Source organism: Dicentrarchus labrax, unplaced genomic scaffold, assembly GCF_905237075.1.
Source record: "Dicentrarchus labrax unplaced genomic scaffold, dlabrax2021, whole genome shotgun sequence".
Lineage (NCBI taxonomy): Eukaryota > Metazoa > Chordata > Actinopteri > Moronidae > Dicentrarchus > Dicentrarchus labrax.
Genome location: NW_026136712.1, coordinates 21333168 through 21345921, shown reverse-complemented (window position 1 = coordinate 21345921; position 12754 = coordinate 21333168). Strand labels below are relative to the sequence as shown.

General features: G+C 42.6%; 1 protein-coding gene across 5 annotated transcripts in view; it reads right to left on the bottom strand.

Annotated features, from left to right (window-relative positions):
- srcin1b (SRC kinase signaling inhibitor 1b) overlaps positions 1-12754 on the bottom strand; it is a 103741-nt gene that overhangs the window by 56916 nt on the left and 34071 nt on the right. For 4 of the 5 annotated variants that reach the window (XM_051417881.1, XM_051417877.1, XM_051417878.1 and 1 more), the window contains exon 2: positions 11555-11862. In XM_051417881.1, coding sequence (XP_051273841.1) covers positions 11555-11839 — 285 coding nt within the window. In that variant the 5' untranslated portion in view covers positions 11840-11862. Of the gene's footprint in view, positions 1-7834; positions 8293-11554; positions 11863-12754 lie in introns of those variants that run through there. The other variant, XM_051417884.1, reaches the window with a different exon arrangement.

The window sequence follows — 12754 nt, the reverse complement described above, 5'->3', positions numbered from 1 at the left end:
ATCAAGTAAGAGGCACACTTTACTTCTTTACCACTTTCTTCCTGTTTTACTATGATGGTAAACAGGTGACAGATGCTTCAGCCGATCATCTGCCAAGTATTTTCTGAAAGTGCCTGCCCTTTTCCAAACAGCTACCAGTGACGATTCCCAGTCGGTTCTGTCTTTGGACAACAATGGAGCTTCATGCCACAGAGGAGGAAGATATATCTGACTATGATGCACCATTGTTCGAAGGATCAATACACGGTTGGTTTTGGTCTTTCACCTAGAACACAAAATATCACCAGACTTATTTCTTAACACTTACAAATGAACACTACAAGCTAAACAGAGGAGCAGTGTTTATTCAGTGGAAAGCCTCCACTGAGATTGATTGAGCTTCTCCTTTTTTAGATTGCGACCAGAATTCTTTTTCATAAATGTTTCACTTAATTATGTAGTTATCTGCATCAATTATCAATTATCTGCTCATAAATTTTTGTGTTTTGAAGATATCGGCCACACAGTGAAGCCCTTTTGACACATTCCCTTAATTCCAGAAACTATCAATTATGGACGATAGCTGGCTAATCAGCAGGGGAGAGTAATGCTTCTGATCAGTCAGTTCTTAATGCTACAACATCCAGTTACTGTTCCAATGCCTCGAGCACAAAGACAGATTCATAAAGACATTTATTTTTATCTGTTTGTTTGGAAGAACTTGACATCTCTGACATCCAACACCTTTGGGACGAACCGGACCACCGACTTATCACCTTAAACATCATCATTGGAGCTCGCTGATGCTCTCGTGTCTGAATGGGAACGAATACACGCAGCCAGGTTCAAAAAGTTGTCCCACAAGATGGACGTCCGCCTGCTTTTGACCGTCTAAACTTTGCTGCATTTGTCGGGTTCCCATTTGTGATGACTGGTATGCAACCTTCTCAAGAGTCTGACATTTTCTGCTGAATGAAAGGTATCTTGTGTAAACCTTAATACACTGGAACTATTTCCTGAACTATTTCCACAGCATTGAAAACTGATCCAAACACAAGGTCTTTGCATTCCTCAGTTAAGAGGATCTTTAAAGTCCTGACACCAATGAGAGAGAAAAGGGTGTGAAAAAGACAGAACAAATGGCTGTCCTCGAAGAGAAATAACATTGTGTGGCTCATACAAGTTGTACAAGGCTGTTTCACTCTACAATAACTCACATATTTAGCTTAGTTTAATTTCCTCAGCCAAGAAGGTAATTATATTGTCCAATGTGTTTGTTATTTAGCAGAACAACTCAAAAACCTGGGAACACTCTAATTATCCTTTTCTGGAAGACCTAAAAAGTTATAGTGATAGTTATAGTATGCATTATAAAAAGACAGTGAAAATGTAGTTGGCCACGGTTTTACTTCGAGTACAACGCTAGCGTCAGCACTCTAACAAAGGTAATGCTAACACGCTGATTCTCCGCAAGTAGAATGTTTGTCATGTTCAACATCTTAGCTTAGCTTGTTAGCCAAAACATTTTGACCTGATAGAGGTGCTAGATTAAAAGTAAAGAGATGAGTTAATTTGTAATTCATCCTGAAGGCAACATTCATTATTCTTTATGGTAAATCCATCCAATAGTTGTTGAGATATTTCCCACTGGACAAAAGTGCGACCAGCTGACTGACCGACATTGCATGCTGCTAGCGGCTAGCGTGGCTAAAACAATCTTTCTATTATTACAACAACACGTTTGGAGAATTGTGAAAGTGTAGTAGAGATATGTGACGTCTGACTGTTCAACAGTTTATTTTACAAATGAAGTAAAGCTTGAGATTCAGTCTGGTTTCCATTGTGGTTCTTGTTTGAGCAGCAAGAAGAGAATTAATACTCTGATTCTGCAGTTAAAGGTTCTTTATAAACACTCATTACTGCAACGTCCAGCACTAACTTCATCTTCTCCTTCAAGAGCTGCAAAGTTAAAATACAAAAGTTGCTTGATAAAGCGACCAATGAAAATACAGTATGAATGTATTAAAGTTCTCTGCCTCACACGTGACGGCACAGAATTAGCTCCTGTGTGAGGTTGGGATGTTTGGATCCAGTGTTTGTGCCAAGATGTGCGCCTGTACACATATTACTGTTTGACCCCAAATGTTTCTCTACATTTAAGTCATGGTTGATCTGGGACTTTGACTATTGGTGTGAACACAACCTGCAGATTTCCCTACAGTGTTTGGATAAATGCTGGCCTCAGTTAGGGGTTCTGTCAATGAATGATGTATAGACCTCATCACAGCCAATTAGACTTGCAGAGTCGGGTGTCACATTTTACACATAATGAAAAATAAGGGAACAAACAACAAAGCACCACCGTGGGCTTATCGGAGGGGTTTCAGACAATGTTGCACCAGAGAATTGAGAAGTATCATCCCTTCGTGACAGATGAATTAAAGGAGACAGAGTTTACGTTCTCCAGCTACATTTGATTGTAGGGGACAACCAAGTGTGAACCCACTGTCACCGATTGGTTGATTGAGTTCGGCGTTGTGGTCGTCACCATGTTGCAGCCAGTTGCGTTGACGTACTGCGAGTTGAGCTGCGCTTAGTTTTGACCAATGACAGTCTGTGAAGTGAAACCAACATTGAAGTGTATTAAACTTAAAGCTCCACTGGCTGCAATAAAAACCAATACCATTCAGTCTTACAGAGAAATGAGCCGACTTCTCTCTTGATGTATGAGCTCAGTAAACAGTTTCCTGATGAGTTTCTGGTCTCTGGTCTCTCTAGTTTCAAGCCTTGATGTTCATTTACTATATTTTTATGAGAAATGTTAAAAGTTAAGTTACTTAATATTAACTTAATAACTAGCAATGGTGGCTCGTCACACACAATCTCTTATTCCAGATAAACAGTAAAATCTGTTTGTGAACAGATTTGAGGAGAGAAATAGTCAACAACATAATCTGGATCCATATCTGATCAGCACTGTTTGACAGTTTGATCTGAGTTTGGTGCGTTGAGCTGGATGGACTCACTGAGAATGAGCTGTCAATCACAAGGTAGCCCCGCCCTAAAGCATACCCTGCTTTATGGTCTGTTTTACTCTAAATGGGACCATCAGTTACTAAATGAACATCATGCTGTATGGAAGAAGACTGAAACTAGAGACTGAGACCAGAAACTCATCAGGAAATTGTTTACTGAGCTCATCAATCAACTGAGATGTTGGCTCATTTCTCTGTAAGACTGAATGGTAATGGTTTTTATTGCAGCCAATGGAGCTGCCCCCTGCTGGCCATTAGAAAGAATGCACGTTTAAGACACTTCAGTGTTGGCTTCACTACACAGACCCAGAGGCTCTGTCCATTATATATACTGTCAGTACAACTACAGACGACATTATTACAAAGAAACCTCTGACACCGACTCATCTCATCTCTTTCATAAGGAATAATTCAACTCTGATTCTTTCTATGGAAAGCTTCAGCCAAACGTCACAGACACTTCTTTTATGGCAGATAAAAGTATTTATTATTATGAAACTCAAAATGTTGAAAGAATACACGTCTTCTAACCGCTTCCAGCTTAATCACCTCTCAGCACTTCCAAATATATTCACAGTGGGTTGCGTTTAATATTTGCAAGCTACCTTTTCACTCCCAGCACCTCTTTGGTTGCCATGTGTAGAAGCACAGACGTCTAAAAATCCACAAATAACTGTCACAACAAACCATTTGCTACAATTTAACAGCGTCAGTGCATTAATTCAGATACGGATGTGAATAACTTTACTGTGGCTTCTTATTCAGAGATTATCTGTGAGTCTGAATTCCATCACATATGCTGTGAGAGCTTCTTTAAAAACTCACTCCCTTAATAATTAAACTAAGGTGTAGGTGGAACTTAATTCATGTTTGAGCAGCTGTTCTGGGACCTGCCTGGATTCCAAATATTTTCTCTGCTCTCGCCTGAAATCTCAGTTGCAACTTCTGGAATTTATTTCTGAATATAGAGTGAAGGAAGGCGGGTTAGAAGAAACAGGGGTTTTGGGAAAGAACGGCTACCAACAGGCCTGTGGGCTGCTGTGACCCAGATTTCAGAGCTCTGTGTGGTTTGCAGGCCTCCGTCCAAGCCTGGTGACCAAAACAGAGCAACCTGATCTGATGCCACCCAGCCTCAGTGAGCTGCAGTCACACTGCAAACCAAACAGAACAATTTGGCTTCTCTTCTCACATTAAATCAAACAATTCAGGTCTGCACGGCCAGATTCTGCATCCCAAAGCATTTCTATATGTAACCTTTCTGTCCCTAAATTCCTCCATTAGTGAGATCGACACATAGAAATACATCAGCAAATAATATTTAGTAAAAAATGTGACCACGTGTGATGTAGCACGTGCTTTTTCTGCAGCCTGTGTCTTTAACTTTAACACATATCGACTTGGATAAACGTTAATCAGCATAAAGGAAGAATCAAAATGTAAAGATCTTTGAGATTTCTCTTTGCACTTTTCATAAATGAAGATAAAAAGGATATAGTGTATGAGCGTTCAACCTCACTACAGTTCAGCCTTTATCATCATCGTTCTCAACACTTACTTGAAAAATGAACTTGTCATATTGTTTCCGCCCCATTTATTATTTCTTAGTTCAACATTTACAGTAACTATCAGACCGGCATATCATAAATTAAAGCTGCAGTAGGCAATTTTTATAAAATAACTTGCTTAAACTTTCACTGAATCCTGACAGTAGAACATGAGACAGATAATATGTGACAAAATCAAGTCAAGGCTCCTCTTAGTGCTCCTAATGGCATCTGTAAGAATCCACCTTCAACGAACGAAGACCACCAATCAGAGCTGAGAAAGATGGAAAGATGCTTTGGGCTGGAGACTTAAAGTCTCATTCCCAGCATCAATACTTGACGAGCTGGGAATGAGACTCAACAATCAACTATCTTTCTTGGCTCTGTGGAAAAGTGATTTTCATAAAAAATGACCTGCTGCAGCTTCAATAATAATAATATTCAGCCTTCAATTCAAGCTTTTCTTTTATTATTTCTTTTTCTATTTGTCGTGTGTGTTTTTGTTATGTCTGACTGTCTGTGAGGTCTGTCTGAGATCCAGGAAATTCTGGCTAATCTTGCATGGAAACCTGACAAAAGAAATGCTCAATCTTACAGTTTAAAGTTAGGAGAGAAAGATGAATATTATAAACATTCTCAATTTCTTTGTTGATAAAAACTTGAGCCATACGACGATTAATTGGGTTTGAGCCGGCAAATTCTACAAAGAAATCTATAAATCTCTCATTAAAAGGTTCCTGTGGTACGCTTTGACTGTGTAGCTGGTACGGTAACCTGATCAGTAAACACAAGAACAAGCTGGCGGGGGTCATCAATGGGGTCACTGAGGTAATTAGAAGGCCACAGAACCAACTGGCGGCTCTTTTGGGAACAGAGGAAGGCTCTGTTTATTAGAGGAGCGAAACTCTGTTGCTACAAAGAATATTACAAGACGTATAAAAGTAATTTATCCCCAGTGTTTCCTGTAATGTGTCTGTAAGGCAGTAATGTAATATTTAAATCAGAAATCACATTACAGTTACTGATCAAACAATTACTGAACGACCTCTTCGGCTTCTACGAGGAGGGTACGGCTTCCTTCAACTCCGACACTCAAAGCTTTGAATATTTGAGGTCAGGGTCAGAGAGGGAGAGCGGTTTCCCTACAGTATCCATGAAATCCAACACGGCGATGCTGTGTGGCGGTCCCGTGGAGACAGTGGAGCAGTGCTGACTCAGAGGAGGAACAGATTGTCTGACAAATGATTTGAGAGACTCCTCCTCATGAGGTATAACCCCCGCTTTAGTGATGGCCATAGTTTGGTGAGTGAGTGAGTGAGTGAGTGAGTGAGTTCGGCCCATTAAAGGTCCAGTGAGGAGGATCTATTAGCAGATATAATATTAATAAATATAGGAATCGTTTTGGGTTTTTTTTTTATCTTAGAATGAGCCGTTTTTATCTACAGATGCCACAGGTCTCCATCCATGGAGGTTGCTATGTTTTTTCATGACCACCGTAGTTTCTCCTGCACACTTAGCAATAGCAACACGCTTTCATTCCCAGGTCGTCACATACAGACGCGAGCGGTGTTCGGTTCACAATCTGCAACTGCACCACTAGATGTCGCCAAATCCTACACACCGGACCTTTAAACAGCTCCTTTTACGTGATCTTAGGCGATGCTACAGGGTAACGCTGTTTATGCCACATGGATATTGGCTTCCTCATCTCTCAGGGACTTCATTTTAATGTTTCTTGTTTAGGTTTTCTTTTGGTTAAACTTTGTGTATTGTATTTTATTACTTGGAGTATCCACACAGTCAGTGTTGTTGTTGTATGTGCACACTACGTCCATCCTATCCTGTGAAATGTTAATATCTTAAAGCTTGTGTGTGTCTGCAGTTCAGACGTCACTGCCTGTAGCTGCAGCTCTCCGTGTTAGAAGGGATTCTGTGTGTTTGCAGAACAAACATAAATGTATCAAGATTAATCAATTAACATCATCAGGTCCAACCTCCATGAGCTGATTTTTATGCACAAGTTTTCCGAGAGAAGAAGAGATTGATCATTTGCCTTCGTGTAATCAATAAACGCCCTACTTATATTCACTTCTCACCAGTTTTACTTTCTGAAAGAATACCAACGTCGTCAAGGATCATTGCTCAAGATATAGAGCCGGGCAACCTCTATAACCTCTGGCTGACGTCATGTTTTCAACTTTGAAGCACTTCCATGCGGCTGGCTGCACGAGTGCCAGTTGACAACTGGGCGCTAATATTATCACCCTACTCACAGGTGCTTGTTAGAATCACTGTGACAGAAACAAACAGATGATAATTGTGAAGTCAAGCACCCATTGTGTTATAATCCCTGATATATGTCGCATCCACACGGAGCTGTGCAATCACCCACTCGCTTGGTTTGTTCACCTTAAAGTGGAATGGCAAAAAATCTACCGCCAAGTCACTCCGCAAAATAATTTAATGCACCAACAAGCGGACATTTTTTGGAACATAAAACCTGTCTCATCTAACACAAACAGGCCCCCACAGCGCCGTGACTCAGTGATTACTGCCCGCAATATTTCTCAATCACTTGAGCTGAGATCCCAGGGCGCTCATATGCACAGAGACAGACAGACAGGGCTTAAGAGAGAAAAATGACGGGAAGGAGAGACAGGAAAGAAAGACAGAAACAGAGAGGGATGAGCAGAGAGACATGCGTGCCTGACCTGCATGCCAAGTAGCCATTTTTGTACCCACCCTCTTTTCTTTCTCCCCCCCACCCTCTCTTTCACTCACAGTCCGCCTTGCTTCAAGCCCAAACACACACATGTGCACTCACTCGTCACACACACACACACACACACACACACACACACACACATATGTATATTCTTGTTTTTCCTCTTTCTTCTGCACACACACACTCACACACACGCATACATTCACTGCGGCAGCAAACACACACACCTGGTCAACACCTGGATGCTTCAGGAGAGCGAAAGGACCCTCCCCTAAAAACAACACACACTCACTCATACACTCACACTGAGGAGCAGGAAGGGAGGAGAGGATGAGTTGAGTGCTCCTCAGGTCTACCTGTCTTTACACACACACACACACATGCACACCTCACACATACACACACAGCCCACACACACACACACACACACTCCTGCACTTTCCATCACTCCAGCATCATTCACGCAGCAACAGAAGCGTCACACAGCCATGGCAGCACCACGGAGGAGATGTCTCAGCTGTGAGGATGCAAGGACGGGGTTAGAGAGTTACCGTTGCTACTTAATGAGCACGTCGGCCGCCTGGCGCATCCTCCCGCTCCACACGCCTCCCTCTTCCTCCTCCCCCCTCTCCATTTTTTTTTTTTCACTGCGGCTCTGTGTCTTTCCCGCGCCCTGAGGATCCGCCAGAGTCCCCCTCGCTGGTACCCGTAGTAGCGCCTAAGAGGCAGTTAGCATCTCTTCCTGCCCCTCCTCCTCCTCCTGTCCTGTGCTCTGCTCTCTCTCTCTCTCTCTCTCTCTCTCTCTCCCGCTGTCTGTCAGTCTCTCTCGCCCCTGCTGACATAAACGATAAAAAAAAGAACCCTCCCTCCTTCCCTGGCTGTCTCTCCTCTTGTCGCTCTCTCCTGCTGCTGTTGCCTCTCACTCAGTACAGCCTGTGCCTCCTTCCAAAGCCCAGGCAGTGCCAACCATATGATATCACTCAGTTGCCTTATATGGGAAACGGTGGGTTGCCATGACGACAGCAGACTCCACCTGTTTCTCCATCTCTGTTACTCTCTCTCTCTCTCTCTCTCTCTCTCTCTCTCTCTCTCTGTGTCTCGGTCCACCTTTCTCATCCGGTGATATATGGAGTGGTTTGGGTAAATAGACACAGCACATGAAAGAGCAAGAAGAGTGGGTGGGGAGGAAGGAGGAGCTGGACGGGGTCGGGGGGGGGGCAGAGGAGACAGCGGGGGAGACGTGATGGACAGGAGCTAACGGAGGTTTGCAGGGAGGAATAAGAAGAGAGAGAGAGAGAGAGAGAGAGAGAGAGAGAGAGACTTAAAGGAGTAGTTCACAGTTTTGGGAAACTTGCTTTCATACCGAGAGCGAGATGAGTTTGCTCGGTTCACTCTCCATACTGGTTGGAAGTGGACTCATCACGGCCTCCATGGGCCTTTCAAGTCCATCTTCCAAACAAGCGTGTGTTCAGCTGCACGCCGAACCGCCACCAAAAGATAGCTAGGTAGTAATTACAGAACCAAATGTAAAACACTGGAACTTTTTTAAAATCAGGCATAAGGTACTTTTTCTGATATGTTTCGGCACTACCTCCAAACATGCACGTTTTATAGGGAGCTGAGGCAGCATATAGTGAGAGGTAGGGCTGATTTAGGGAAGCTCAACAGCGCCGTACGCAGTGTTACCGCCATCTTTGTTGCTTTTTCAAATTGCTTTGTAAGGGATTCAACGTTTCAGCACCTGCACTCTCCCTCCTCCTCCCTCCTCCTCCCTCCTCCCTCCTCCTGCGTCTGGACTACAGAAGAATTGCCAAGAAAATGGAGACAAATAACAGTGAGATAACTGCAGCTATTTATGTTGCTGTAAGTTGATTTAACAGATAGAATAACTCTGAAATGGGCGTATTTCTTTTGCAAATGTAAACAAACATAAAAACTATTCCCAGCCATGTCAAAGAACAATTAAGCCAACAGGGCAGATGCATCCGATGTTGATGAGTTCGGGATAAATATCACTCCCACCCAGACAACAACTGCCAACACAGCGTCAGGATGACTGATGACAACAAAACGGCAAATTAATGAGATTATCAGTCTATCGTCAGAGACTGAAGCTCTTCCTCATGACATCCACTATAGCTGGAGACATTACAGGAACACTTATTCCAATATGTAACTCAATAGAACATGTATAATGAACATGTTGGTAGGCGTACACGTTCATAGAGACCAGAAACTCATCAGGAAACTGTTTACTGAGCTCATAAATCAACTGAGAAGTCGGTTCATTTCTACATAAGACTGAATGGGATCTGTTTTTATTGCAACCAATGGAGACACTACACAGATCCAGAAGCCATTATATTAAAATGACTATCAATGTGTTTCCTTTGCTTTCCTGCCTTAAGCCTTTATGCTAAGCTAGGCTAAACACACAGACGGGAGATGATCTACTCCTTTAAGGTAGAGAGAGAAACGCTGAAGCAGGCTGTTCTGTTCTGTGTTGACCATCTGTCACAGGTATCAAGTCAGAGCGCGTGGTGATTGATGGCAGAATGAAAGGGAGAACACGGCGAGCAGGGAGACGGAGACAGAGACGTAAGAGATATGATGGAGAGGTGAGTTTAATACTTCACATTCTGACATTTTCTCATCGTCCCACTTAAACCCTTTTCTCCATATTCTATTGCTGACTCTTTCAGATGATAACCACTTAAAACACGACCATTACTGACCCAGCAAGCCGGTCATAAAAAAAAAGAAGCCTCCACTGTGTGTGCGTCTGAAGCCCCCACAGGCACCTCGCCACATAATGCGCTTGTGTGGGTTTCCGAGCCCACCGATGTGCTGTTATTATCTCCCAGGAATAAAATGTTCACGTGTGGAAACAGAAAGCACTCAGAGAGCTCATCCCTCCCCCAGGCTGCACTCTCCTCTAGAGATGTTATTGGATAGATAATCTGCATTAAAACACATTGTGACAGAAAAAATTGGAATATGTATTTCTCAAAGTCAAGAAGACTTTTTTTAAATAATCCTCGATACTAACTTAACTTTAGTTTTCGATGTGTCCTGCTAACAATAGTTACGTTTTAATTCAAATGTTTAGATTTGACATGACAAAAGTGAAAATATTAGTTTTCCTCAACTACTTTTATGCAGATGTATTAAAGAGGATGTGACAATATCACATCGTGAACCAGGAACTCAAAAACATCACAACATTTAATCGCTGCAGCCCACCTACAGATGCATTTGCATTCTTAAATGAATTCATTTGTCCCTCCTGATCCATGTGTGTAGGAGAGGACAAATCTCTTGTTATATTGTGGTATTGATATACATTATATCATATAACCACATAGAAATGTCTATTTTTGGCTAATTCAGCTAATTAAATATGTGACAAAAGACCTATAAATGATAAATATAGGTAAATGATGATGGTTGAAAAATCAATATGATCTCTTGGTATTTATTATATTGTCTTGTATTTGCTGACTTTATGTAAAAGAAACTGCTTTGTAGGGCTCCCCCAACAGTTGACTAGACGTAAAGAGGTTTAGTCGAGAAAGAAAAAACAATGTTAAACTCAATATGGGGATCTGTAACTGCTGGTGGGGGGGTTTGATTATATTGTCTAGCACAGGAGAATGAGCAACAGAGCCGGGTTCACAGTCTCCAAGAGCGAAGGGGGAAAAGGGATTTAAAAGGGCCCCCACCAAAAACCCAACCCGAGGGTGAAAAGACTTTGTTGATTGCTTAGTGTCACAAAGTTATTATATTGAGATACTTAGAGACTTAGAGAACTGCTTTTTCCCCCCACCATGGGGAGAAAGGGGGCCCCCCTGAAAAAAATTAAAAAGTAGGTTAGCTTTTTTTTGTGAAGTTGGAAGTTATTTATTCCGCATTTTGAACGAAACTTGTGTGATGTTGAAATAAATGAACGACACATTCAGAATCAGTACCATTACTAGTCGACTGTTGGCTTTAACTAACGACTGCTACAAAAATCTTTATTTGGGGAGCAGCCCTACTGCTTCGCACCTAGAATGACGGACAATAATCTGAGAGATTATTGAGGCAGAGTGCAGGAGAGTCCTGTATGTCTGCAGACCCTCAGGAGGATTCTCATCCAACCTCAGTCTATAGTGAGTGTGAGAGATGTTGCTTCTTATACGGAAGTATTTATTGACCACCACCGGTACCAGAACCAAACATTAAAGCATTCTTTGTCAGATAATTAGGTGTGAGGTGCACTGTGCAGATACCTGGCGCCCAGCAGGGGCGGAGCCCTGCGACATGCTGCCGGGGCTGTTGGAGAACTTGTTCTTCTGGAGGTCCATGAGAGCATCTCGCTGGCGTTCGATGTCTGCCTTGTGGATGCTGTTCAGGGCCTCCAGGCTTTTGGCGGCCACGGAGTTGTGCCGGCGGTCCAGCGAGGACGACGTGAACCCCCCGTTGGTGTTGTCAGGGAACCGCCGGGCCCCGCGGCCGCCGCCGGCAGCCAGGGTGTGGTAATCCCGCGGGAACTCGGCATCACCGGCAGAGATCATGGGACCCTTTCTCTTCTCTCGACCTGCAGCAGGGTGGGGGTGTAGGGAGATGAGAGAAGGGGGGAGATAGAAAGTAAAGGAGTGAGACAACTAGAAATGTTTCTGGTGACGCCGTTACATCATAGGATGGCACTCGTAAAATGGTTTCTGAGGGTCTATAAATACTACAAACATGGTTCCAAAGATCAGAATACAGTTTGAAGCCAGTGGTCTGTTATGGGATTAATATGCAGAGACTTGAATCAACACAGTGTTCATGTAGTTGGATAAAAAGCATCGATACCACAGCGTCTGACCTTAATTAGACTGAACAGGCAACATTTAAACAGTAGATTTTCATTTAGGTGCAGCATTGGTGGACGTGATGGTCGGCCAATCAAACAAAACAATTCAGATGAAATGAAATAACAACTCAAGAGACTTTGTGATGAGGTTGTTCTGTCAGCTGCTGTGAACAATGAAAAGAAGTCATTATTTGTGGTCAAGGTGATCATGTACAGCGGCTCCGACCAGGACTCTGACTCCGGGGAGGACGAAGACACAACGCGTTCAGGCAGATCCAAGAGAGAGACGAAACTATGGAAGCACATTCCCGCCAATATTACGCAAAAAAGAAGATTCTTTAAGTTTTTATAGTGAGAAACTTTCTCAAAATAATAACTTAGTATCCTCCTGAAGAGGCTCAGAAAAATGGAAATTTGAACATTTCTATCCACTGATTAAGATCATGTGAAGTGACTAAAAGCTCCAGAAGAGCTACTAAATGGACCTTTAAGTCTGACTGTGTGTAAACTGCTGTTCCCAGAATGAATCTGAAGCTGAAGTTAGACAAAATAATCATTGCAGAAATCATTGAAATAAACAATGTGGTCATGTAATGTGTAATACGACAATAATTTGCAGATTTCATGAAAA